Below are 26,403 nucleotides of genomic sequence, written 5' to 3'. Positions count from 1 at the left end.
GGGGGGGGGGGAACTGTGAAAATTTAATTATAATAGATTAAAAAAATTTGTATGTAAAATAGAACTTACATGGTGAGACAGGTCAGCATCCATAATAACAATAAAATTCCCACTGGCATGCTTCATTCCATGAATATAGGCAGTGCCTGATGAAGATGGTACAGAAATGGAACATAAGTAACTTTTGTAATGTACTTCAAAGCCATCAATTCAAATGTTAGTTAATAGATGAGACAATACTTAGTAGTTTGAGCACTGGACATCTGTCAGATACGTATTTTTTTGTTTACTTATAATCATAATTAAATAGTTACAACAAAATGGGCCAGCTGTGAAAAGGTCTGTCCAAACATATGACAGAGAAATATCCCAGGCTTGGAGACCACACAAACTATGGCCCAGGTTTTGTAGCATCCTAGGTGCTTGGGTAGATTGCACAGAAAGCACCATTATCTCCTCCAAGACACTGTAGAAGTTATGTCTAACCTCAGCCTAGATCCCTCATTCTGTAATCAGTGAATGCTGTGTGGGAAGGAGAGGAGGAGCATGGTAACACATGGAAAAACACAGCTGGACTGAACAGCACGGAACACAGTTTTCAGGTTGTGCTTAACTTGTGCATGGTTTGTAAGTTTGCTCGCTTATAAAACCCAATGAGTACATGTATTTCTGATTTGATGCTTTATGATGATACTTCCAGAACTTCATACACTAGAATCAAACAAAGAATACAGTAGATATATATGTTTACTACAAACCAGAATTAACAAGGACTTACCAAGGCCCAATTTTCTTGGTCTAGGTCTTAGAAGCTGCAGGATATATAAAAATATACATCTATTAACTGAAGTACAGGTTTTAATGACTTTGGTGACACCTTACAATTCTCTATTTTTAGGTATAAAAACACTTGAAAAACTCTTTTTCATTTTTAGAAATCTAGTTGATACACAAAAATAACCTAATCAGACAAAATACAGGAAAAGCAGACTATTACATGAAACTGTCCATGCCATATTTGAAATAAACTCCTTACTTTTATTCTCATTTTACCCATATTAAAATACATTTAAAAGTACCATCTCCGTAATTAAAGGATTTCCTCAAATTCCACTATCAAATATACAGTTAGGAATCCAAACAAAGGTCTCCTAAACAACATTACTTTAAAGGGATTGATAAGCACTAACAGCGAATATTTTAGAAAATCCCCCAGCATGATTTAGTATACTACTAACACAAATATAAACACTAACACAAAGGTACGCACATGAAAATCTGGACAAGTGTAAGTGAGGAGTAATGACCACATGGAAGTATCATTTGTCTTTCAGAATATGAACAAACAAGTTTTTTAACCTGTGCTAACTATCCTCATTTCCCGCAGGGCTGTATCACTTTCTATTGTTAGTGCTTCTACTGATCGTTACTTTGGTTTCTGCTTCCCTTTCACCCTGATTTTTTTCCCTAATAGTCAAAGTTGAACATTTACAGAAAAGGGAAATCAGTTCTTCACCTGCTTCCTTGAACGCGCCGCCCCCAAGTTGCATACGCACTATGACCAGTAAGCACAGCTTTGTAAACATGATGCTGACATAGCTTGGGAAAAAAAGAAAAAAATTTGGTGGCTAGAGGGGGATCGGGGCTAGAAACAAGAAACGCAATTCAAGGAGAAGCTGTGGCTGCTCCACGCTTCTGCACTAACGCAGCGGGAGCTCGCGCCTGTGCCTACAAGTAATGCCCCCGTGCTGTGCGAGGCTCAGCGCTGCCACAGGGCCTGGTCCGCAGATGAGACTTCAAAACGAAGCATTTAACCAGCACCACCAGCTATCTGCCTTCGTGCTCTCTCTTACTGGTGTCAAAAAAGAACGGAAGGACTCCAGAACTTAGCCGCTTTCATTTTTCTAATTTCCCTGTGCCGGCAGCCATAGAAAACGAGATCCAGCTTTATGCGAACCCCGCCTTTCCCCGCAGCACGCACGCATACACACACACACACGCACACGCACACGCACACGCACACTCACACTCACAGAGAACAGCAGCAACCACCACCGGGCGCCGAGGAGCGCGCGGCGCCGACACACAGCCGCAGTTCTGCGCATGCTCAGCGCGCAGCGCCGCGGCCGCCCGGCGCCTGGCTGAAGCACTGCCAGAGCCCGAACGAGCTGCAGGGCTAACAGAAACAGCGCAGAGCCCCGGGACGCCATCCCGCGCTGCTAAGGACTTCGAGTACTTCCCAACACAAAGAAAGAAAGGGAAAAAAAAAAAAGTACAACTCACGATTTTATCCGTTCCGTAGATCTTCTCCAGCTGCGCGGCAATCTCCTGCGTCCCATCCGGGCTGCCATCGTCTATGATGATAATTTCGAAGTCGGTCCCACTGAAACCAGAATTATTTTGGAAGTGGACACAGAGAAAACCCGATTTCTCTCCCTAAGTCATTTTGTAAAGCGTGAAACAGAACACGAAGAGATCTTCTAGCAGAAACGTACGCAATGGTTCGTATGGCAGCTGTAAGGTTTCCCTTGCAGCAATAAGATTGATTGACCGACCGACCCCCGGCCGTACCTCTCGCGGAAGGTGCGCACCAGCAGCCAGACGACGAGCGGCAGATTCTCGCGCTCGTTGTAGGTGGGCAGCAGCACCGAGAACTTGTCGCCGCTGCGAGCCGCCATATCGCAGCGCGGCCCCTCCCGGCACCGGCGCGGCGCAGCCAATCAGCGCTCTCGGCGCGACCGGAAGTCGCCGGCCGGAGGCGGAAGTTGGGGTTGCCCGCCCTTCTGCTGAGACATGGCGGGCGGTGCGGAGGCGGCGAGGTTGAATGCCGAGATCGAGCAGCGGGAGCGGGAGCTGCGCGGCTTGCGGGAGCAGTTAGCTGTCGTCCTGGCGGAGGAGCATGGTGGGGCCGCCGAGCAGGGTGCTGGGGCGGCCGACGCTGCCTTCCCCGCCAAGCTCCCTCCTCTGCCCGTCCAGGCCGCGCTGAGTCCCGCCGATATCCTGCGGTACAGCCGGCAGCTGGTGCTGCCCGAGCTGGGCGTGCGGGGACAGCTGCTGCTGGCCCGCTCCTCCGTGCTCGTGGTGGGCTGCGGCGGCCTGGGTTGCCCCCTCGCCCAGTATCTGGCCGCGGCTGGCGTGGGCCGCCTGGGACTGGTGGATCACGACGTGGTGGAGACGAGCAACTTGCATCGGCAGGTGCTGCACGGGGAGGCTCGCCGGGGGCTCCCCAAGGCCGTGTCCGCCGTGGAGGCCCTGCGACAGCTCAACTCTACAGTGCAGTACGTGCCCTACTGCGGGGCTCTGAGTCCGCGCAGCGCCTTGCAGCTGGTGCAGCAGTACGACGTGGTGGCCGACTGCTCCGACAACGTGCCCACCAGGTACTTGGTGAACGATGCCTGCGTCCTGGCTGGGAAGCCCCTGGTGTCTGGCAGTGCTCTCCGGCTGGAGGGGCAGCTGGTTGTGTATAACTACCAAGGAGGGCCCTGCTACCGCTGCCTTTTCCCCAAGCCCCCTCCACCAGAGACGGTGACTAACTGTGCGGATGGGGGAGTGCTGGGTGTCGTGCCTGGCATCGTGGGGTGCATTCAGGCCTTGGAAGTGTTGAAGATAGTTTCGGGGATGGGTTCCTCCTTCAATCAGTTTATGCTGATGTTTGATGCCCAGGAAGGGAGGTTTCGCAACATCAAGTTAAGACCAAAGAAATCAGACTGTGGTGTTTGTGGTGACAATCCATATATTACTTGCCTTCAGGATTATGAGGCATTTTGTGGTTCTTCTGCAACAGACAAATGTAGAACTTTACATCTCTTGTCCAGTGAAGACAGGATATCTGTAGAGGAATACAAAAAACTGTTGGATGAGCAAGTTCCTCATGTATTGCTAGATGTTCGCCCACAGGTTGAAGTGGATATTTGTCACCTGGAACATGCTGTCCACATTCCTTTGAGTAAATTAGAAGAAAAAGATGAAGAATATCTGGAATACTTAAAAAAAAGAATTTGTGAAGAACAGCAGAGAACTAATGGCCAAACATCTTTTCCTGTGTACGTTGTTTGCAAATTAGGAAATGATTCCCAGAAGGCTGTAAGAATTCTGCAGGAGTTACCTGTAAAAGAATTTGGTCCTGTATTAGCTAAGGACATTAAAGGGGGGCTCATGACTTGGGCCAGTAGAATTGACCCAGCATTTCCTCAATACTAAAAATTTAACTGTTAAAAAAAAAGATGGATATTAAGAATAAATTCTATAGAGCTTAATTTTCATTGTGCAACATCTATATCGTGAGCCAAATGAAATATGAATACTATGTTGCTTTTTTAGTGTATTTTTATATATGCCTGATTTTTTTAAATGTAAAAGTATGAAACTATTCATGGAAATGGAAAGAAATAAATTTCTTGGTTCTTATTTAAAAGTGAAAACTTGGAACAACTGCTTAATTGTGCATGTGATAATTGATTATTTTTAATGACTAATGCATTATTTTGTTATAAAGAGCTATGTACATCTAAGTAGTTCTCATAGATTAGCTGAATGATTAAGAAATAGCTTCTCAACAGGGAGCTGCCAGAGTCCTCATCTTGTATGCATAGCAATTATACTAATAAAGGTGTAGGTTCTGTTTTAATTTCTGAGGAGGAAAAGAACACCTATCATGATCAATCTTTGCATTACACAAGGTGAAAAAGAATACTACCATTATAATTAATAGTCATAAAAAAGTATATTGTAATAAAATAAGTTGTGGAACATCCACACCACCTACTTTTCTATAACGTGCCATGGATTTTAGCAGTAATAATGTCTTGTGAAGGAAGCAGATACATTTATGTATACAGAGATATCTTCGTGGTTTTGAGGACAACAAAAGCACTCCAGGCCATGACTTAATGTAACTGCGATAGGTAACATCAGAGTCGTAAGTCAAGACCATTTGAGGCAGGGTGTCAGGGCTAAGTTGAATTTTGCGTTTTGGTTTTTGGGAATCAGAAACCAAAGAGACTCACTTGAAATACATGACCTATTTTTCATTTTTGTGTGTTGAGTGCAATGGCAATGACTCTCTAATGTCTGGCCTACTGATGCTAAACGCTTAGTTGGATGTCACACATCTACTTGACCTGAAAAAAAAAAAGCCCAAATTGTTCTTATTGGAATCTTACCTTTCATTCTGACTTGCTTTATTTGTTGGACTCTTCTCAAACACAGTAAACACATAGTGATTTCTCTTTGCACCAGGAAGTGTCTCAGCAAATCTCCAGAAGTTTGAAGAGAAGCAATAAAACTCTCATTTTGTATTGCTGCCAAAGTACTATCTAAATATTGATGCATGTTGACACTGTGAATGCAGACTAGCTGCTTTATTCAAGGAGCTTACAGTGCGGTTGGTCTGATGTGTTACCAGAAGGGGTCAGGTCAGGCAGCAGAGTGTATTTTTCTCTTTGTCTCTCACGGTTGATGTTGTGAGGCTTCTTTTTCTTTTTTTTTTCCTTTGATCATACTCTCTTTTAAAGTGGCTTACAGGATTTCAGCACAGGAACTGCAGGAAGCAGCTTCCCATTGGAGGTTAGGAGAAATAGTGGCTGCAGCATTTGTTCTCGATTACTGCGTTTGAATGTCTCCTACATGTAGGTCTATGGGATAGCTTCAGGATTCAGGCATAGACTTAAATATATAAACTTATTTTCTCCTGGGATGCGGTTGTTATTTTAAGGCACAGCAAATCAATCTGGTCTTCTAGCCTTCATACAAGTCTAAAATGTATTTAACACAAAGTATCAATGTGCCTTGATAAACTAAAGACTTCCTTATTTTGGTGGCAGGAAACTCATCTCAAAACTCCAATATATTTGATACTCACTTAGTACTGAAATGTGTAATTTCAAACAAAAATTAATGGGACTGTCTGGTAGTCAAATCTATAAGGGATATGTCCAAAGCAAGTTCTTGAGGTTCAAGTACTGGAATTTTAGCTGTGTGAGCATCTTTGTTACTATCCAATTTGTTAGCATAATTTTGGTCCAAATCTAACTGTTCAGAACAAAACTATGCACTGGAAGCTTGAAATATGGCAAACGCAAATTTCTTTTTTTTATTTTTTTAATATGAAAGCTCTGTGCTGAGGTTTGTAAAATTACACCAGGAAAAAGAACTGTTAAGGATGTTTGCTAGGTGGCACTGCAAGTTTGTAAACCAAACCATTCCCTAGGCTGTAACAGATGCAATTCAACCTCAGCAAGAACTGAGATGTATTTATATAAATGTACGGTTCTTTTGAAAAAAGACCAGGGAAATAGAATGACACAAAGCAGGGTAATTGAATAATATGTACAATATTCCAAGAAAAAAAAAATATAACAGAAGCCATCTTTCTAGGGTACGTTTTGAAAGCATCATTTGTTTCAGAGACTTAACCTGGGTTTTTCATGTACCACATCCAAATCCCCACACAACAAAGTGGATTCCTCTGGAAAAAAAGAACCGAGCTTGCAGGCCTGATGTGTCAGAACAAGGCTGTACAAATACCTGTGCCTAGAGCTCAGAAACATTCCTGTGGTAATAAAACTGGATTGTGAACTTTAGTGTTCCATACAGTGCTGTAGGGACAGATTTTTTGATGCCAGTCTTCAGTGTTTAAAATCTATAACAAAAAATAAAAGTAATACAAATAAAAAATAAACCCTACAGGCATACTTAGTGCAAATGTTTGTGAACCTACTAATAGCAAACTGACATTCTCTGCAGAAATTTCAGATAACAAAAGCAGCAACTGATGCTACTGCTTCTAGCTCTCTAGAAGTGCAGTAACAAAAGTGATGAAACGAGGGGATCAAAATACGCATTCACATTTTGTAAAGCTTCTGTAATAATAATAATCTTTTAACTTAGGATTTATTTTAATACTTTGAAAGTTTTTCTCTTTAGAGGCTTTAGTTTTGTGTGTGAGCTATCTTTTAAGCTTACATTCCTTTGACTCTATGATTAAGCATCTATGTTATGCTAGTAGTGCAGAATCTGCCGGACCTCTTGATTCATGACTATAAATCAGAAGATGTCTTGGGAAGTAGTAGCACTTGCATCAGTTTGAATAGTTTTAATTTTAATTGAAATCAAGATGCTGGTCTGGAAATAGAAATGGAAAAATGAAGCTCCAACCTGTGCACAGATGCCAATCAATAGCTTTTATGATCAAATGCTCTGTCTATGAGTGTCTGTGCAGAACTCGGGAGGGTGATGTGGGGGTAGTAGGGGTGCTGAGTGCACCACTGCTGCTCAGCTGGGGAGCATTTCCAGAAAGACAGAACCACAGACTGACTGAGGCTGGAAGGGACCTCTATGAGAGACTGTGTGGGGGCCTTAAGAAACAAGAGGGCAAACTCTTTAGCAGGGTCTGTTGTGATAGGAGAAGGGGAAATGGTTTTGAATTAAAAGAGAGGAGATTTAGACCAAATATAAGAAAAAATACCTTTATAGTAAGGATAGTGAAGCACTGGCACAGGTTGCCCGGAAAGGTGGTGGATGCCCTGTCCCTGGAGGCACTCAAGGTCAGGCTGGAGGGTGCTCTAAGCAATCTGATCTAGCTGTAGATGTCCCTGTTCACTGCAGGGAAGCTGGACTAGATGGCTTTTAAGGGTCCCTTCCAACTCAAACGATTCTATGATTCTATGCCAACCAAACCATGTCCCTCAGTGTCACATCTCCACGTTCCTTGAACACCTGCAGGAACAGTGACTTCACCACTTCCCTGGGGAGCACTAGCATTGCCACTATTTCTGAGAAGAAGTTTTTCCAAATACCCGACCTTCTACTGTTTTTACAAGATTTTCTTCTGAAGCTCCTCCACTAGTGCCCTCTAATGTCAGTAGAAAAGTTATCTTGGAAGAGTTGAGGATCAGATTGTCAAAAGGATTTGCTTTTTCTCCTGGAGTAAGAGTGTGTTCAGCCCCTGCATTCCTTTCTAGATGGCACTGAAAGCTTTTGCCTTTTATTCCCATGTGATCACCAAATCCTGATAAAAGGTGGCAGCTGTTTCATGTGGGGAGAAAGCAGATGGATTGACCTATACAGGTCATGTTGATCTGAGAAGTGCTCCTATCTAAGAGAGGAAACTAAGAAGAAATAATATAATGTCATTTTTTTCATTTACAGACTTTTTTGTATGGCTCAGGGCAATTACTTTGTAAAATGTAATGCTTTACAGCTTGTAGCTGTCACATAAAGACAAAGATCTTAAATAGCATTGCTGGATAGTAAAAGAAATATGCTAAAACAAAGCTTAAAAAGGAAACTCCTCAACTTCACTTGTTTACTTCTGCTGTAGGCAGTGAATTGGTTATGATATGGAATACTGATAAAACCAGGACAAAAGTGCTGATAATGAGAAGAACTCATCTTTGGATTTCTGGTTCGAAGTAATCTGCAGTTTGCTTGTGCTTACTGAAGTATTTTGATGAAGAACAGGAGAGGCTTAGACAGGAACGGCATATTCTATAGCTGAGATTTGTTGCTGAGGCAAACAATCTAAGTTTTGGGAAGTTGTTTGCAGTTACCTGTTTAGTAATGTGAAAATTGGCTGTCAGTTGACAGATGATTTCTCCACCTGTTTTGCAGGCATCAGAAATGAGGATCCATTTTAGTGAATGCCAACCCAAACACAGCAGCTGCGTGCTCTGGGTTGTGGTGGCAAGCCCTCACAGCAGTGGAAAACAAAACGTATCGATCAGATCCAGGTTTGTGGTTGTTCCTCATAAAGTTAATGGTTGTGTGAGAATGCTGTAGAATGGAAGATGGGAATAAAGAGCAAGATCATCTTTGTTGTGCTGCTCTGAGTTCTTCCCCTTCTCACGCAGAACGCTGCTGTGCTGGAAGGAAGGATCTCACACTGCTTGAGGAAGGTGGAGCCTGTAATGGTACAGGAAGCTTGATAAATGCAAACTGAGTTGCATTGTTTGATTACTGGACTTCAGTTAAAAATAATGGAATAGTTTTTAAGTGGCAGATTTAAATGAAAGGACGATACTTTGCTAAAGAGAGTAGCTGGAAGAAGAAGAAAGAAAGGCACAAAATAAAAAGCAGGAATAACTGTGGCTGCAGACTAACTAGTGTTCCTCAGAGGAAGCATCAGTTCTTTGAACTTCTAGTGGACACAATATGGGCGTACGTTTCCTCCTGTAGCCTAACAGACGAGTAAAATATTAACATGTACTAGGGTAGCTACGTTTGGAGCACAGTTAGCAAATGTTAATGTAAACCACAAGAAAACACACACACTGGTTTGTGGTATTAACCCCTGGTGGTTTATGCTACCACTGGTTAAACGTACCAGCTCCATTGCTTGCCTTGCACTGTCGCTTCTGGTCTGGATAGTAGGAAAGGAATGTCATTTCTGCTTGCCCATTCTCCAGTCTTTCAGCGTTGATGGGTTAATTTAGTCTTGACTTTAGAATATGTTTCATATGGTTGGTTCAGCCAAGCGTAGAAGCCAACTGAAATACGTTTGTGACAGTGCTGCTCTGACCTCTTCCTTGTATTGTGAGATACTTGCACTTCTACTATTTCGTGCAGGTGGTAAAATTGTGGTGAAGAGCAAAAAATAGCTTCCATCCAAAATGGCACCTGTGGTGAATGTTATCAGAAAAGGAAACTGATAAAAATGTATCTATTGCAATAAAGCTAGTCTATTGCAGTACAAGTTTCCCGGTCAGAAACACAATCATTCTGTGTCAGGCCTACTTAAAGGTGCAGGTATCTGCTGAAAGCCACAGTCCGGCTGCAGCTGTAGCCAGAATGAAGACATGGAAAGGTCTACTAAGGTACAGGAGTCCAGGCTGTGACGTGCATGGTTTCAGTTCTTCCCTGGGAAGATTGCCTTCCTAGCCCTGCTCGTGGCGTGACCATCGCTGTCCTCAGGAGCAGCACAGTGAACACTGAGAGAGGCCTATGAGACCCAGAGCACCGGCTCCCTGTTTCAAGAAGCAAGAAGAACTGTGGACTTCGACCCCTCTGAGGGTATGGCGTGAAGTTTGTCTTCTCTTTAACCTTCTGGTAAGTGCTTATCACTGTCTCTGTGCTTGAGGAGAAAACATGGAGAGGGCTGTTGCTATTTGTGAGTGGATGGGATGCTGAGGTACTGGAGTGGCAGCAAACAGCGGCCCTGCTTCGGGGTGGCCCAGAAGTGTGTGTTGACTGCAGCTCTTGCTGCTGGGAGCCTTCATCACTGGAGGAGGAAACCTGCAGCGAGTGCTCCGTGGCTCCTCCAGCCTGAGGCCCTCCTGCACAAAGAGCTGCACTTCTGTGCAAGGTGCTCGTGCTGTTGCTAAGAGACTGAAGCTCAACTTGCAAAGAAAGGTTATTTCCAAATTTAAAATGGCTTCTCTCGTAGATCTGGCTCAGAAGTGAGGTCCTTTATGCAAACGGGCATTCACCTGCTCATGAGCAGTTCTTGTTTTATGTGGTGAATTTCTAACTTCACAACATAAGGGTCTGAAATTTAGGAAGGACAAACTTGTAACTTTGTGAATGTGCACAGCTGTATGTGCAGACACAGAGCACGTAGCACAGTCATATTCCAGATGCTTTGTGACAGCACCATAGATCTTAGGTAGAATTGATAGAAATCATTTCCAGGGTATGCATCTTTCAAACCCTTTTGTGGAACCACTCTCACTTTGTGCTTTGTTACTGCACCTGTGGGTGGGAACTGGGGAAACGGGTTGAAACTTGTCAGAACACTCCACAGGTGCATTTTTACCATTAATGGTTAAAAATTGAATGTTTTGAGCCTACTCTGTGCTTCAGATGAGAGCACCGACAGTTTTTTCCACACTCAGAACTCCAGCGTTCACCTTCGAGTCGCTCTCCTGCAGCACTGCCCCAGGGAATATATGAACATTGACACTCAGTCAATGCCTAGTTTTTCTCCTTTGCTTTCTGCTCACAATTCTATTGTGGTCTTCTCATCTCCTGCCCTGATTAGTGTTAATTTCCTTCTCTATTAATATTTTTAGTACCGTACTGCAGTCCATTCAAAGCACCATTATGAAGTGAAGTTTCTTGTTATTATTTCTCAGGTGCAGTTACCTCAATCAGTTCTTTAGTTTTCACAGTGACAAGCTTAAACTTCATGTTCTAATCTTGTTAGCCTTTTAAAACATGGATCATTTTGTAGATTCTCACTGTGTTTCTTTCCTTATTTCCTTTTCATCTGCACTGTGGCTAAAAGTATTGACAGCACTGAAGCACAATACTTTTAGGAAAAAACACCCACGACACTATTCTATTGGTACATGAGAATGACTAAGAATAATGGACTTTTTTGCACTGGGACTCAGGTTACTGATGTTGATGGAGATCTCCTTATGATCACATCGTGGTGCTGTTGAGTGCTGCATATTCCAGGGGCAGATCAAATCCAAAAGGGAGAAGTTTTGTGACATGTCCTGGCACGCCACAAGACTGCAGAGACCAAACTGGCTTCCTTTTAGTCTTCCTTTTACTAATCTCAGATGATACTCTTGGCTGTGATTAACACCATTAGTCTCACGGCTCTGCAGTCTAATGCTTTAGAGTGAGATGCTGTCCAAATCTTTTGGACACCTTCGTGAAGATGACTGGTGCGGGCTGATGCTTTTAGGACAGGATTCCCGGGACTGAGCTGCCGGCAGCGGCCCGAAGGTGGCAATGTCGGATCCTCGAACGGCCGCACTGCGGCTGCTGCTGTCGAAACCCTGAAACAGGCGCTGAGGGCAGAGTTTCTGCTGTCAGAGGAAAAGCAAGGAGTCAGTGGGAAAAAAAATGCACATGCAGGTTTACACTAGTCACCCCAAGAGGAATGTTTTATTAATGCAATTTTGGGGCGTATCGGAGCCCCTACCTTGGAACAAAGATGCCAACTATTGATGCTGATGCTTCTTTTCTGTTCCCATCAAATCATGTTCATTTTCACCCTGTGATACCTGAACTGAATTTGTGCTCCCTACCTTTGCCTAACTAACAGGTAACTTTCCCCCATTATTGTGCCACATGATGCTTTGCGATCTTAATTTTCTCCATTCACGTTATCCACTGAAGCATTCCTCGCAAAAATTAAATACATTTACAATTCTACAGTGTTGCAGATGATTTTCTTGATTTCCCAAAATGTGCTTCTAATTCTGAGTGAGACTGACTCATCTTTTCCTTGGTTGACCTGAGAACTGCTATCACTATAAAAGTCCTGGAGGATAACGCGCAGGTTCTTTGCGTGGTGAAGTGCATCACTAATGATAATGAGCAGCATGACTTCCATTTATCATCCAGCAACTGTGTGTCAAAACTTTGCCTCCATCCATAGTTACCTATGGAAACTTATGCTAGACCGCCCCACTTTATTCCTGTGGTAGGCACACCATGTAAATGACAGTATCATACCGACCAGAAAGGGACACGTTACTGTATTTGCTGACCATGAGAATGACTGAGAGCTGTAAAATTCTCATTCAAACTTTGGAAACAAACAGCCTTGTTTTTTTAATTCTAATCTCCAGATGATGTCTGGAAAGTGCTTGCATTCCTGGTCAGCACCTTCAGCGGGCTAATCATTGCAGTTTAAAGCCTTGTCTGTGGCTGCACGACAAAAGTAGGAAAGAAAATGATGAAGATAACAAAGATGGCTACAAAACCACAAACACGGAGAAGGATGCCTGATGGAGGAGAAGCTCTGGACAGCGCTGCCCATGTTTGTGTGCCCCAGTTGACCAGCATTGCACAAGGCTGTTCTGCTCTTGCCACAAGGGCTACAGGAATCATGAATGAATATGTATAAAGTGTAGCAAATTTGTTCTAATTACCCTACCTGGTCTGCTGTGTTTCAAGTTATGGCAGAACTTTATTTCTGTTTATTTCTGGATTAGTTCCCACGGGCAAAGAGAAAGCAGAAGCCCCATTGGGTAGAGCAGAAGTGTTGCCTGCTACTACAATCCTGCCACGCCTTTGGCAGAACTAATAGCGCTCATGATATCTTCAGTAATTTCTAGGGAGTATTTCAGAAGATGCTAGAAAATGAGAAAGAAAAACAATAAGCAAAAAGGGAGGAAGTTCTGGTTTTATTGTTAATAATTATAAAGCCAAACTCTGAACATTTTCAGTTTGTTAGTGCAGTGCAGGCAATATTCTCCTTTATTTGTGAGACGTGAATTTATCTTTATGTGTGGTGTATGATTTTACATAGTCCTGCTGACTGACCCCAAACAAGGAGCACTGTCCTGAGGACTTACACTCTAACGTCACAAACAAGACAGACCATGCACAGAGCTGAAGTGCCTCACTGAAGTGCCAGTTGGGATCTAAACTGGTCTTCTTCACTTTCTGGTCCTTTCTATGACCATTTCTATGTTAGCAACACTGAGATCATTAGCAATGCTGAATTTGGCATATTAAAATACCACAGAGGAAGTGGTAAGTGAGTGGTTAAATCTTGTGTTAAGCATTTTTTATGTGCTAGTAATAGAACTTTTGGAGTGTATTTTTGTTGTTGGGAGTGATGTTCATCCTCTGTTGTGAACTCTAGTCCGTGTCTTCAGTTCTGCCTGGTTTCTGCAGATTGCGGTCCTGCTCTCTAGGCAGCCCAGGGGATGCTGCAGTTCCACCAGTCCAGAAGGCATTGCACTCTGGGCTTTATTTCTGTATTTTTGGTACACATATCATCCTTTGGATAAGTAAATACTAAATTCCTGTTAAATCTTGCACAAGGAAGCTAATAACTATTAATGCAGAAAAAAATGGGCCATATACTATTGAAGCACTGAATGATGCATGAGCAGAGATGGATGTCCCAGTCTTCAAAGTCACATTTGTCACTTTTTCATTTAATTTCTGATTAAACAGTCCGTTACATCTGTAGGACTGTGGGTATCCAGACCAGCTTTCAGCCTGTTGTAGATCCAAGGGAAGGATGTGTAGTTTTACAGCTTTGTTACAAGAAGGGTCTGCTCCTTTCCTCTTGTTTGAACTTACAGGTCCTTTTTTTTCTTAACTAAGCCAAAAGGAAAAAAAAGTCAGCAATTGTGGGGAACAGAGCCATTTTAGGAAAAACTGCCTATTTTAGGCACGAACTGCCAAGAACTGCTCTGTTTGCTGCTGACATTGATTCACGCTGCTCCTGGCCAGCCCAGGGTGAGCTCTTTGACCAGGGCCCTGTGTACTACTCCTTGTTCCTTGGTCCCCACATGTCAGGAACAAGGTATGGGAAGGATAAATAATACGGAGTTGGTGGTTCTGTGCAGTTGAAGAATGAGACTCCAATTCACCTGACCTAACACTGGCCTTCGAATGAGATACCTGAATTAGGGAGCTGTCTCATCCTAGGCTTCATTTAAAAAAATAAAAACTGGGGGAGGCTTCACATCTGCCAAAGGTGATCTATGTCTTTTGGCAATCAGGTCACAACTTCAGGCACTTCAGGGAGGGCTTAGCAAATTTCAGCTGAGTCTGTCTACAGCCTGATGGGGAGGACTGAGGGGCAAGCTTTGCTCACAGGGAGACTCCTATGAAACTTTGGTTACAGTCACACAGAGAGCTGCAGCTGTAGGAATGAGAACCTTCTATAGCAAAACCTCTTTTGCTTTTGCATCGGCCGTTTGCATCAAGTTAAGTTCTAGCCAAACAAGTCTTGAATGTATAGAGCGTGCTGCTTTTCCTTCCCAGACGTGTATCTGATGATGTGCAAATTCATGATTCAATTCTGTATAATTGTTGCTTAACTGGAATTGCTAAAGTCTCTGACTATTCAATGACACCGCTAAGACTGCTGACTATGGAAGTTGGGAGTTCTAAATTACAGTGAAAAAATATAAAGGTGGAAATGAAGACAAGTCCCATATATCCCCAAAAGAGAAATTTCCCTGAAACCTCAACCTATAACAAAAGTGCAATGCTTCAGCTCACTGCAGTGGAAATGCTAAGTCATGGCCTGGAGCAGTGATGGAGCACCTGGTGGGAAGGCAGGGTCAGCCCAGCAGAGCCCAGGTGCATGCAATGTGTCTGAGTGACCGGAAGGGCTGGAGCCAGGATCCACCCCTGCCCAGACCTCATTTAAGGGTTGGCAGGGGAGGTGAGGGTGTCCTGCTGGAGATCCCTATCTACCTGAGGCCTTCTATAGGTAAGTAGAGTTTTTCCTTTATGTTTGTGCCTGTTGTATTTGAGCAAGTCCTCACTTGCTGCAGCCTGGGACCTCGCAGCTCTGTTATCATTGCTGCGCTATCATGTTACAGTGTTATGCTCCCCTAGTAACCAATATTCTGTGTTGTATGGTTAAATACCTGTGTCTCTGTCTCCCTTCATTAGTGTTGCACTCATTAATGGCTTTACTTTTGTTACTGTTTTTGAGGAAGTAAAGGTGGAGGAGGGAAAGGTTAGGGAGAAAGTAATTCAGTACAACACCTTGCCTGGAAATTCTGGTTTTATTGAGGGTTTTTCTCTTCCCCCATGTCCATGCATTCTTCCAGCTCTTTTCTGAATGTTAATTTCTTTGTTGAAATGGTTTTAATTGTGTTAGGATTATGTCACAATTAACAAGTCAGTAACTGACTGTGATTCTTGGGGGTAACGTGCAAGAAAGTCTTCTGTACTCAAACCACTGAACTGGGGCCTAGCTTTTCCTATACTCAGATAATCTTATTTCCTAACAAAAGCTTTATTTTTTTCCACAGTCACCGTGCTTCAGCTGGTGGTGCTCGTTGCCCAAACTCTCCCTCTGCTGCTGCTCACTTCTCACCTCCTGCAGTCGGTCGTGCCTGCCTATAGCACTTGTGACAGTCCTTCCACACCTTAAGAAGCACACGGAAATGAAAGGAGAGCCTAACGCTTTATTGTTCAAAATTAATACAGCTATTGCTGTTTGAATTCGTACTGTATTTCTGCAGTATACACAGGTTAATATAAATAGCAATGCAAGCCTATCTCTATTGGAGACATGCACCACTCTATCAGTGGCAATTCAAACATTTTTTTGCCTTCATAAGAGCACAGTGTTTTTTATTGGAACTTTCTTGTTGACTGCACATGCTGTTAAAATGCAAAAGAGGAGTGATAGCTGACTTGGTAGCTGTCAGCTGTGTCACTGGAAACAGCTTTTTGAATCAATCCATAATTTCCACGAATTTGACTAAAATCTCAGATAATGTACTCTAAAGAGGCATAATCACCTTAAATGTTCCGCCTTCACAGTAAAAGCTAGAACGTAGCATGTGGGTTTCATACTAATGTTGTGCTCTTAAGACGTATATCTGGATTTATTTAGCATAAGGACTACAGTATGCGTTACCTTGTGTAAAACATAAGCAAGTTTGTTACAATGACTCAGAGCGAGACATGTTGATACGCTTACAAGTGATGTGCTGCCAAGTACTCGGTTCTATAGGGGTACATCCTGCGAGGCGATTTGTTCCTGGCTCAGGCAGAGCTCCCAGCAGGAGCGATGCAGTCACGGGTTTGCTCAACCAACACCCAGCTTCAGGGTGATCTCTTTTTTTTTTTTTTTTTCTGGACACAGTCTTCAGAATCAAGTTATAATTCTGGGATGGAAATAAAGTGATACATGAAATAAATGAGTATTACTCAGTGTACAGACACTGAAAAAATGGATGGATTTGTTAGCTAGAATAAAAGGGAGATAAGCTTAGGTTTTATTTGGTGAGTCTCAAGTTCTCCTTTCTTGCTTCCAAATGTAGGGCTCAGCCTGTCGCACGCATTCTGACATAGGCAACAGTTGCTCACAGGACCAATCTAATTACCATTTCTTCCTGTAATGAATGCTGATACAAAGGAAGAAGGACGTATAGCACTTGTATTGGAGCCAATGCTACAGATGATCAAACACCTTTGAAATTAAGAGCATTTTGGATGGAAAATTTGTCCCTTTTTGTCACGATGTTCCTGCTTTTTATCCAACTCTAATTAAAGCTGAAGAACGAGTGAAAAGCTGGTTATATTCCTAGCTCTGGCACATAATTAATTGCTGAGAGTTTATGCTGGGTGTGTTAGCTCTCCATAGTACTGCTCCACAGGCATGTTTTTCTGTGACAGAAGATTCTTAGAGCCCTAATTATTTGCAGAGTGCACTTTTTAAAGTTTGGAAATTATTCCTTAAAAATAAGTATAGCAAAACACATTCAAATTTTATTTAAGATATTTGAAAAGAAAACCAGTGTAATGAGGGCTTGACTGAACATCTTGGGCTGAGGAACAAATTTTGTTTTTGAAAGGATGCTGTTTGTGTCCTTGGCCTTCATCTAAAACACCAAACCATCATGTGTGCTGGCACTCCCAGCAACCTGCCACAGAAAGGCCAATAAGCAACAGGGTTTCTGCAAACTGGGGTAGAGAAGCATTAGTAAATGTGATGGGAACTTCCTATTCCAAATCTCCCTAACTCCTAACAGCTAATGAGGGGGGGAAAAAAAGTGAAATTCACAAGTTTATTTTTTCTTTGCCTCTGAGCACAAATGAAGTCAAACAAGTGGATTTTATACTTTTTTTTTTTTTTTTTAAGTTCTGGAGTTTGTCTCCTGCATTGTTAAGCAAACCAGTCTCATTCCCTCCACAACAAATGGGAGGTCTGGCATTTATCTGCACAGGAGCAGGTGCCAAACCTGAGCTCTTCCCTGACCCAGGTACTGCCCCAGATGTCAGCAGGGAACCTGGGCCAAGCCACCTGTGTGGATAAATAATACACAGTTGTGCTTGAGGGCCTTAATTGCCTTTTCATAGCCCATTCAAAATTTTCTCCATTACTCTATGATGTCTTTAATAATGGTGAAGGTATAGTTAATCAACTCTTAAGTCCCTCGTGATTGAGGACAGGGAAGGATAAAGCTGTCAGCACCCCCCGCTCCGTGACTCAAATGATATTTGCTTTTTTTTCATCATTGGCAACTTCCCACGACCACATATTTTCTGCTCCCTCTAAAGAACCCAATGCTGAATGTGAATGGGTAGCTGCAATATTGATTCGTCAAGCAACAGTAGGGTGTTCCCTGGAAACAGGCCTCTTTTAATTCTGTTTCATATCTGAGGTAAAGTAAAAACATGGAAACAGATGGTAGGGAATGGCTGGCATCTTACCATGCATATTTCATTTGATTTGCAGCTAGCCTCCCCTTGATGATATTAAATGCAACAAAACTCAAAAGACTCCGTTCCTTGGAATCCTGCATTCAGTGATGCAGGATCAATATTGTAACTTCATTTAAATTTTGAAGCTGATGAGCTCTGAGTATTTACATCTTCAGCAAGGTTATGATACAAACAGCTCGGTTCTTTTTTGCTCCTGTTATGTTTAGGGCTGACTTACAAAGAAACGTATGGCTGCTGCTGTGAATGACAAATCTGACAACGTTCTTTAAGAGTGCAGTGGGACAAACCTCTGTGGTTATTTCAATCATGCTCTAAGGCATTTTACTGGGAGAGAATTTAGCCATTAATTTTGTTGTATTTACATTATTTATATACAAGAAAAATGACAGCCTGCTTAATGATTATATACATTGTGATTCAGTTGGAAAAAAATGTGCAGTACAAAAGACAAAACATCCTCTCGAGTACAGAATTATACGTTATTTTTGTCAGAGAACTTCTCATCCCTAAAATCCCACTGTATGACCTCAGTGAAAGACCTGTCCTGTGCACAATACTGGGAAGGTTGGGGAAAGAAACAGCATAATTGGAGACTTCTTAAACCACATCCGTTCCTGGTTAATGGCCCCTTTTCTTCCTTTCAAAATGAGGGTTACCTTTGTAAAATGCTTCCGAAGCAAAGTAAAAGATGGAATTTGATACAACAAAACATTACCTGACATGAGGAAAAACAGTAACTTAAATGTCATTCATTGCCCTATTGTCAGTAGAGATACTTGGGAATAAAATATCACTCCCTTGTGATGCATTGCTTATCTGAGACTTTGTTTTTAATAAGAACTGTGCCCTCCTGTACATGATTCTTTCCTGTTCTTGCTTTAGCTCAATGTAGGAGCGTGAGAACGTGTGGAAGATGGAAGTGACTGGGAATGCCATGAGGAGGATGCCACTCAGTATGCTGCTCAGTGCCACCACTTGGCCGGGAATGCTCCTGGGAACCATATCTCCGTAGCCTACCGTGGTCATGGTGATGACAGCCCACCAGTAGCACGCGGGGATGCTGGTGAACTCCTGCGAGTCCGCCATCTCGTTCTCAATGACGTACAGGAGCGGTGCAAACAGTGCGATGGCCACGCAGAGGAAGAGCAGCAGGAGCCCGAACTCCCGGGTGCACCTGCGGGCGGTCAGCCCCAGCGTCTGCAGCCCCAGGGAGTGCCTGGCCAGCCGCATGACGTACAGAATCCTCAAGGCACGGAGTATTCGGAGGACCAGACCGACTTTGTCCAGGTAGATGCTCCCAGAGCTGGGCTTCTTGTAGCCCACCGAAGTGGTGTCTACCAGCAAAGTGATGTAATATGGCAAAATAGCTATTATGTCTATCAGAGTTAACGGTCTCCTCAGAAATGCAAACTTGCTCTTTGCCTGGATGAATCTCAGCAGGAACTCCAGTGAAAACCACGCCACACAGACAGATTCCACAATGAAAATATTGTAGCACATCTGGGAACACTCACCCTGTAGGAAAGAGGAGGAGTTTGTAATCAGCACTCGGATAATAACTATTTTAGTTGGTACAGTGACAGGAAGAGAGTTTTGTGGGCTTTTTTAAACCCAAAATATTAAAGGAATTGAAGCTGTTGCTATGGGAAAACACAATGACAAATTGGAACAAGTTAAATGCAAATCTTAGGAAAGAACTGCTTATTCCACAGAAGATATTGCTTGGTAATTTCAGGCATTCCAAATAGCAAATGCAAGCTTAATAAGGTGTTATATAGAGAAGAATGTTATACAGAAGAATGCCCAGAAACAACATTTTCTTTGGACATAGAATTTGATACGATCAATTCTTTTGTAGGTAATTGAACACAGTCCCATAAGATTTCCAGTATTCTTTGTGTAATTTTTTCTTCCATCTAAAGGCAGCTGCAAAATCCCTATTCAAATCAACACCATCAGACTTTGTGGTTGTTCTGCTCCGCCCAGCACGTACCATTTTCTAACCTGAAAAGGGAACTTACCTTATCCTCCTCTTCCCTCAGGTCAGGCATGGTGCTGATGGACAAATTCACTGCTGTAATAGTTACAAATAAAACAGACAAACAAGCAAACACCTTCCCAGGGAGGCCAGACTGGGGTCTTTCTACCATGTCTTGCAACTTTTTCATGCACAAGCCAATTTTTGTCTCCTCTACTGTTTCACCTGTTGTTTCATTTTCTATAAGGTCATCCTCCCGTTCATTTATTTCTGTAAGCTCCTCCATTTTTTGCAGATACCTCCTCTTACAACACCAATCCAAGTTGTCTTCCTCAATTCCCCAGTAGAGCAGCTCCTCTTGAAAAGACAGCGCACACATCTCACGCAGGAGCCGAAGTTTTCCAACCCTCAAAAAGGTCAGGATTGTCCTAAACGTTCCTGGGTTGCGGTCAAAAAAGAACTCGTTACATGTCACATCGTAATCATCACAGATGTTTAGGATGTCATCAAAATTGTTGCAGAATTTTAGTTGTCCCAGGCGTGTCAGTGGGAATTCATCAAGCGTGGTCCATGGGAGCAAATACTTAATGCCCCCTACGTTTATAATAATATGACGCTTCCGATCATCAGGGTGAAAGCCTTTCAGGAGATCCTCGTCAGGGTGAATGAGCTTGGCTCTTTGGTAAAAGACGCCCTTGAGGGTTTCTGTTTCTGGGAAGAATGCGTGGTTGAAGGAAGCATCTGAAGCACAGCTCAGGGCACTATAGTCATAATCAGAATTTTCTCCAGGTAGAAGAGTCATCTTGGAAGATAACTTCACATCCCTTTGCTATTCGTTAGGTGTCTTCTGGAATGAAAGCCAGACACATGGATTTAGTGAGTGACCGGTTGTTCTTGAGTTTGGAACACATGTAGTGACTGAGGCTCAAAAAACATTTACGGTTGATGAAATAATTGGAAAGAAAACAGCAGGGGCTGAATATAGGCAGAAAAGATTTCTGGTGAGGCTGTTTTTGTCCAGCCAGGGAGAACTGACTCTCTCAAGGACTGCTCCCTTATCCAGAAGCTCTGCTTGGTGTATTTATCAAACTGGGGAGCTTCCCCCGTCTCACATGCAGAGGTCTCAGTTCCCTGTGGGTACCGAGGGAAAACAGGAATAAATCTTGCATGTGGCATAGGTAAGAATTGTGGTAGTATCAACAAAACAGAGCATTAAAGTGTTTTGTAGAAAATTTTAAAGCAATACGGAAACAATTTTGGAAAAAACACTTATATTGATGATGACATTTGTATAGAGTTTATATATATTTAATGGCATGGCAACTCCCTTTTTAAAGCCTCACTTATGAAAGACTTTGGAAATACAGAACTTCTGCACAAATATTGGGATGTTACTTCAATTACAATTAGCACCCTATGCACAGTAATAGGCTGTAATTACACAAAACCAAAACATGTTTAGGATGACTTTGAAAATCAGGTTAAAATTCTGCTCGCACAAAAGCAGTGTTAAGTCTATGGAACGAAGTGATCACAAAGTTCAAATGGGTATAAATCAGAGCTGCTGGAAACACCGAACCCTTTACCTGCCTGACTCACTGCGATGTAGCAGTCGGTCTGAAAGCCTGCTCTTGCACAGAGTTGTGCAGCCCCGCTCCTGGGCTGTCCATCTCCACAGCCAGCTACCACTCAATGCAGAGAGTTGCTGAATTTCATTTGACAACAGTATGTATCCGTTAAGTAGACTGTATAATGAGTAGATATTTGTTATACACAAGTATTTTGGTTTTCTAGCCTCAAATAACAAATACTCTAATTAACTCGCTTTGATAGCAGTCCACAGTTTTGCTCTCCTGGCTGCACTTACCTCCTCTTTGCTATGCACCTTGGGGCTGTATATCCCTGCTACAGCGACTTCTTTAAGCACACGACTGTTGTTTTCAGAAGCTGAGGTTTATAACCCACATCAGTGGTGTTACATACCTGTTGTGGAAGAAAAAAATTATCAGTACACAACAGCAAAATACTTAAAACAGAGCTGCACTTCAGTTTAAGAGCAACAGGCTTTCATTGCTGCATGGGGACTTAAAATAATGTTTTCAATAAAATAGTATCCCAGTCGTGCTCCAAAACTTCCCAGGAGGATTGCTGTAAATGGAACGGTTCCTTACATGCTCTTACAAACAGGAGTCCCCAGGTGAGCTTTGGGTGGAGTGACACTGCCTGATGTTTCATGTGCACGCTCCTCAGTACAAACAGAGACCATTCATTTGCTCACCTCAAGGGCCTGTGGAGGGAGAGCAAGCCTATGGGAAGACGTAAGAATGGGCACAGTGTGATTCAGAGCTCCCAAGAGCTGCAGCACCATTTTCTGGCCTGAGGCAAGCAAAGAGGTTGGCTTTGTCACTGCCCCAAAGAGGGCTCTCCATGCCTACAGCTGAAGATTCCAGAACAGCTGTTTGTTTGGAGAGTTATCCAGCTCTCTGCAGAAACCTAAACCGTGCTTGGCTTTGGTGCCCCTACTTGTGCTTGTAGTGCCAAGTAGCTCTGTCTTTGCCTCAGTTATGGGTCTGGAAATAAACCCCATCGCAGGGAATGGGCGATTCTAAAACTCCTCTGGGAGAGCGCAAAACTGACAAAATCCCACAGGCTGCACTCAAATAATCTTCTGGTCAATGGCAGTTTGTATCTTGCCTCAAAAAAAGGCTGAGTGAAGGCCTGCTGACCGGCATGTCTACAGGAACATTAACATGAAACGTAACCACGTTAAAAAGTGACACTGTAGGAACCCTGCCCAGTGCTGGGATTATCGGCGGAGCATCACAGCTAACAGAGCCGCTGTGCCACTGCCCCCTGGAAAAGCTGCAGCACTCGATAGACAGACGGATCCGAGAGGAAGGGCAGCAGGAGCACAGCGCCCGCTGAGCACACAGCAGCTGGCCTGGAGATCACCCCAGCGCAGAGCCCCCACACGAAGCGCTCCTGCTGACCTAGGAGCTGCTTCCTACCAGAGCATTCCCAGGATCCCATCTGCAGAAAGAATGCCACCAGGAGCTCAGGCTGTAGGTTTGATGTGGGAAAAGTGGGGCTACCTGACATACTCTTCTCCTGAAGAGTGACTGCTGTCTTATTTAGAAACAAGGTTTTTCCCTCTGCCTCAGCTACGTCTAAGGCAGGCCTTGCCTCGAGAGAATAAAGATTATGCTTAATGGAAGACTGTGGGTAAATGGGAGCTAAGTTAACAGGTTTCCCTTCTGTAATGCCAGATGATGTTGGTTAGCAACAACTTGTCCTCTGAATCTCAGCCAGGAAAAACGAGGAGGCAGCGCATCTCTGTGCCTGGTTTGATCTTCCACCACATCCATTGCTGACACAATGGGAAGAAATGGGCAGAGAGAAATGTAAATGTTCGCGCATGTCAGCCACACACTGTAACCCTGAGGCATCAACTGTGAAACAACAGAGCAAAGGAAAAATTATTTCTTTCTTTGCTTCTACCTTCTCGACCTGTGTGAGACAATAAATTGGGCTAATTAATCCCCTGCGTAATGCCCCGAATGACTGCCGTTAACAGAAGGCGGCTCCTCCTCCTTCCATGGCCAGAACTGGAAGGCCCCAGACGCCATGCAGGCCGCTGTGGTATTTGATGCTGCACCTGTGTTATTTATGTGGGGTTTTTTTACCTCTGATACACAAAACTTTGCACCTAAGAGAGAAGGAGAAAATAAGAGCCCATATATGGTCTGATTAAAGAGATTAAGGAGATAAATAAAGCCACACATTTCTTTGTGTGCTTCTTGTCTTCCTTTGGAAGGCACTTCTATGTGATGATGATCAGCACTCCTTTAAGAAGGGACATATCTGACTCAGGAAAGAGTTGTGGGTTTTTTCCTGTTTTTTTTTTTTTTCTTATGAGCTTGACAAATGAGCCAACTGCCTTATTCATATTCTGCAGACTGATGACATTGGGTTAGAAATGCATTGAGAATTAAAGACAACACACTCATATAAGGTCAGAAAAACACATTAGCCTATAGCGACAATTTTCCCAACATTAATGATTAAACAAGATGAACTTTAAGGACGTGCTACAGTAGTAAAATCTTCAGATAAAACTGCTTTGGTAAAACAGGGCCCAGAGATACAGCCCTGCCTCCCGAGATGGCATTCCGCCCTCTCAGTGCTTGGGAGTTTGCGAACCCCAGCCCTTCCATCCAGCTGCCTCGCTCATCAGATGTGCTCATTCTGGATAAATCACTTCTCTGAGCTTCTTTCCTTCTCTTCTACTTTATTTAAAAGCTTACTGGGGCAAGAGCTGACCCTTACCACATCATACAATCCCGATCACAGTTCTGGCTTCCAGAAACTGCAGTAATCCCGAGGCACTGCCCCCAGCAGGGCTCCTGGTGAGTCCCAGCCGTGCGGGGCGCGCGTGAATCAAGACGTAGCATCTTTTCAAAAATCTCTCATTCTCAAGATGATATTCTTATCCATTATGTCTGGTGAAGAAATTGGATTAGAAATCTGTCCTGCCCTTTCCTTCAGCAGAAATTCAGGAAGGGTGCCAGACTCCTAGACAATGAGGAAAGAATTATTAAAGATGCTATTCTGAAGTAAGGAAATAGAAATCCTAAGTAACATGCTAAAATTCCACTTCAAGTTCTGCTCTCTCCCTCTCCTGCGTCCTCTGCAGCATTTCGAATTCTGCAGTGCATCTCTGATGTAACCAGAGCTCCTGCAAGGACCCGACACTGCTCCGTGATGCAGACAATTCAAAGTTGTGCCTGGGTGAAAACAAGCATGCAAGGAAGATGCATAGCTCTCCCTTAGACTATTCAATCCATTTCAGCACCTAGAACTTCTCTCTGCTGCTTTTTACCATTTGTAGATTTAGTAATAAAAAGTTTCAGATTTCAGCGCAGAGTGAATGCAGGGACTTGTCTGAAAGGACTCACAGCAGCAGCTTTGCCGTTCCGTGACCCGGCACTCCTTATTCTGTCCCCGGTTAAAGCAGGCAGTATTTCCAAGCAGCGTTAAATTCAGCTCTCTTCTGACACACGATTTCCATCCCATATCACTGTCAGGGTGCTCCTCTGAAAAACTTCAAGCCATGCTCCTGCAGCTCATCACATAGTAACAACAGACCTCAAACTTCAACTCTGCCAAGAGAGCCGCATCAAAGTAACACTTACAAGGGCCAACATACAGCATAAAGTCAGCCTAAAACACATAGAATCTGCAAAAGATGTGCTCCTATCTGCATGCTGCTCTCCTTGATCTGGTCAGTGTTCTGATTCGGGGCACCTTATGACAACCTGCAAACTGAGTTATGACAAGTATATTGCTCAGTGCTTTGTTTGATAAAGCTGAGCCTCATTCTGCTGATAACAACCAGAAGTGAAATAACTTTGCCAGGTACCTTGCATTCCCAGGAAAATGTTCTGGAATACATTACAGGTAATAACTGCAGTTGTTCTCTCGCAGAGAAATGTATTTATGTTTGACCAATTTTAGTAAGTCACACTGAAAGCTGCCTTTTAAACATCATTTTTGAAAGTAAGGGATTTGTCATTTATTTACATACACATATATTCTGGTATTGCAATGAAGAGATCTGTAGCTGTGGAGCAGTTCTTTCACACATGTTTTCTCTGCTCCCCCCCCCCCCCCATTTTCCAACACAAAAATAATCTACCAGAAATACATTGTCTATAAAGAACAGTTAATTGCCAACGAACAGAAGTCGGTAAATACATCAATATAAAAGACATCTCCATCATTTTAAAGATAACACCATAAAAGACCTTCAGATTAGTCAGAGAAGAAGGAATCTGACACGCAAGCCTCCACACTGCGCCGCGCAGCCACAGGACCCGGGGAGAGGGGCCGAGGGCCGGGAAGGGCTCCCGGAGCACCGCGGCCCGGCCCGGCGGAGCGTCCCGCCAGCCGGCACCGCGGCACGACGGCCGGGAGCAGCCGCACGGTCCCGCCGCCGCGGGAGCAGAGAGAGCCGACAGCCACCGCGCCGTCGGGAAGAGCTGCCCCGGCGCGGGGCGCGGCCCCCTCCCGCACGCCGCGCACCTGTTGCTACGCCACGCGCCGCTCGCCCCGCCGGGAGCGCGCCGAGACTCCGCGGACCCCCCTCCGGAGAGGCCCCGGCCGGGCTCTGCCTCCCGAAGGGGAGCGACGCCCCGCGTCTCCCCGCCGACCTCCGCGGCTCCTGGAAGAAAAGTTCCCCGCAAACTTGCCTGCAAGTTGCCCGCCGTGCCCACGGGCAGCGAGCGCGGCCGCCGGCAGCCCCGCGGCGGGAGGCG

General features: G+C 43.8%; 3 protein-coding genes and 1 long non-coding RNA gene across 6 annotated transcripts in view; 2 read left to right on the top strand and 2 right to left on the bottom strand.

The window, feature by feature from the left end:
* The window catches only part of DPM1 (dolichyl-phosphate mannosyltransferase subunit 1, catalytic), a 10,033-nt gene extending 7,302 nt beyond the window's left edge, over positions 1 to 2,731 (bottom strand). Inside the window, exons 1-4 of the mRNA XM_021416844.1 lie at positions 2,572 to 2,731; positions 2,284 to 2,383; positions 779 to 812; positions 70 to 146 (exon numbers count right to left, since the gene is read on the bottom strand). Coding sequence (XP_021272519.1) covers positions 70 to 146; positions 779 to 812; positions 2,284 to 2,383; positions 2,572 to 2,678 — 318 coding nt within the window. The 5' untranslated portion in view covers positions 2,679 to 2,731. The remainder of the gene's footprint in view (positions 1 to 69; positions 147 to 778; positions 813 to 2,283; positions 2,384 to 2,571) is intronic.
* MOCS3 (molybdenum cofactor synthesis 3) lies at positions 2,743 to 4,753 on the top strand. Its single transcript, XM_021416841.1, has one exon. It carries the CDS (start codon positions 2,794 to 2,796, stop codon positions 4,198 to 4,200), a length of 1,407 nt encoding a protein of 468 aa, XP_021272516.1. The 5' UTR covers positions 2,743 to 2,793; the 3' UTR covers positions 4,201 to 4,753.
* LOC110408267 lies at positions 7,774 to 15,812 on the top strand. Of its 2 annotated transcripts, none has more exons than XR_002444260.1 (3): positions 7,774 to 8,729; positions 9,910 to 15,136; positions 15,687 to 15,812. It is a non-coding gene; the product is annotated as an uncharacterized LOC110408267 (long non-coding RNA). The 2 variants fall into 2 exon arrangements; XR_002444259.1 differs by having other exon boundaries at positions 8,850 to 15,136.
* Positions 15,995 to 25,751, bottom strand: KCNG1 (potassium voltage-gated channel modifier subfamily G member 1). Of its 2 annotated transcripts, XM_021416853.1 has the most exons (5): positions 25,045 to 25,751; positions 24,416 to 24,661; positions 21,957 to 22,072; positions 20,133 to 20,936; positions 15,995 to 19,626 (listed from the first exon to the last, which is right to left on the bottom strand). In XM_021416853.1, the coding sequence occupies exons 4-5, from the start codon at positions 20,889 to 20,891 to the stop codon at positions 18,850 to 18,852; spliced, it is 1,536 nt and encodes a 511-aa protein (XP_021272528.1). In that variant the 5' UTR covers positions 20,892 to 20,936; positions 21,957 to 22,072; positions 24,416 to 24,661; positions 25,045 to 25,751; the 3' UTR covers positions 15,995 to 18,849. The 2 variants fall into 2 exon arrangements, with proteins under 2 accessions (XP_021272528.1, XP_021272529.1); XM_021416854.1 differs by lacking the exons at positions 24,416 to 24,661; positions 25,045 to 25,751 and adding an exon at positions 22,368 to 24,384.

The sequence above is a fragment of the Numida meleagris genome, chromosome 19 (genome assembly GCF_002078875.1).
Source record: "Numida meleagris isolate 19003 breed g44 Domestic line chromosome 19, NumMel1.0, whole genome shotgun sequence".
NCBI lineage: Eukaryota > Metazoa > Chordata > Aves > Galliformes > Numididae > Numida > Numida meleagris.
Note: the sequence above shows the minus strand (reverse complement) of the source record. Positions and strands in the feature narration are given on the sequence as shown.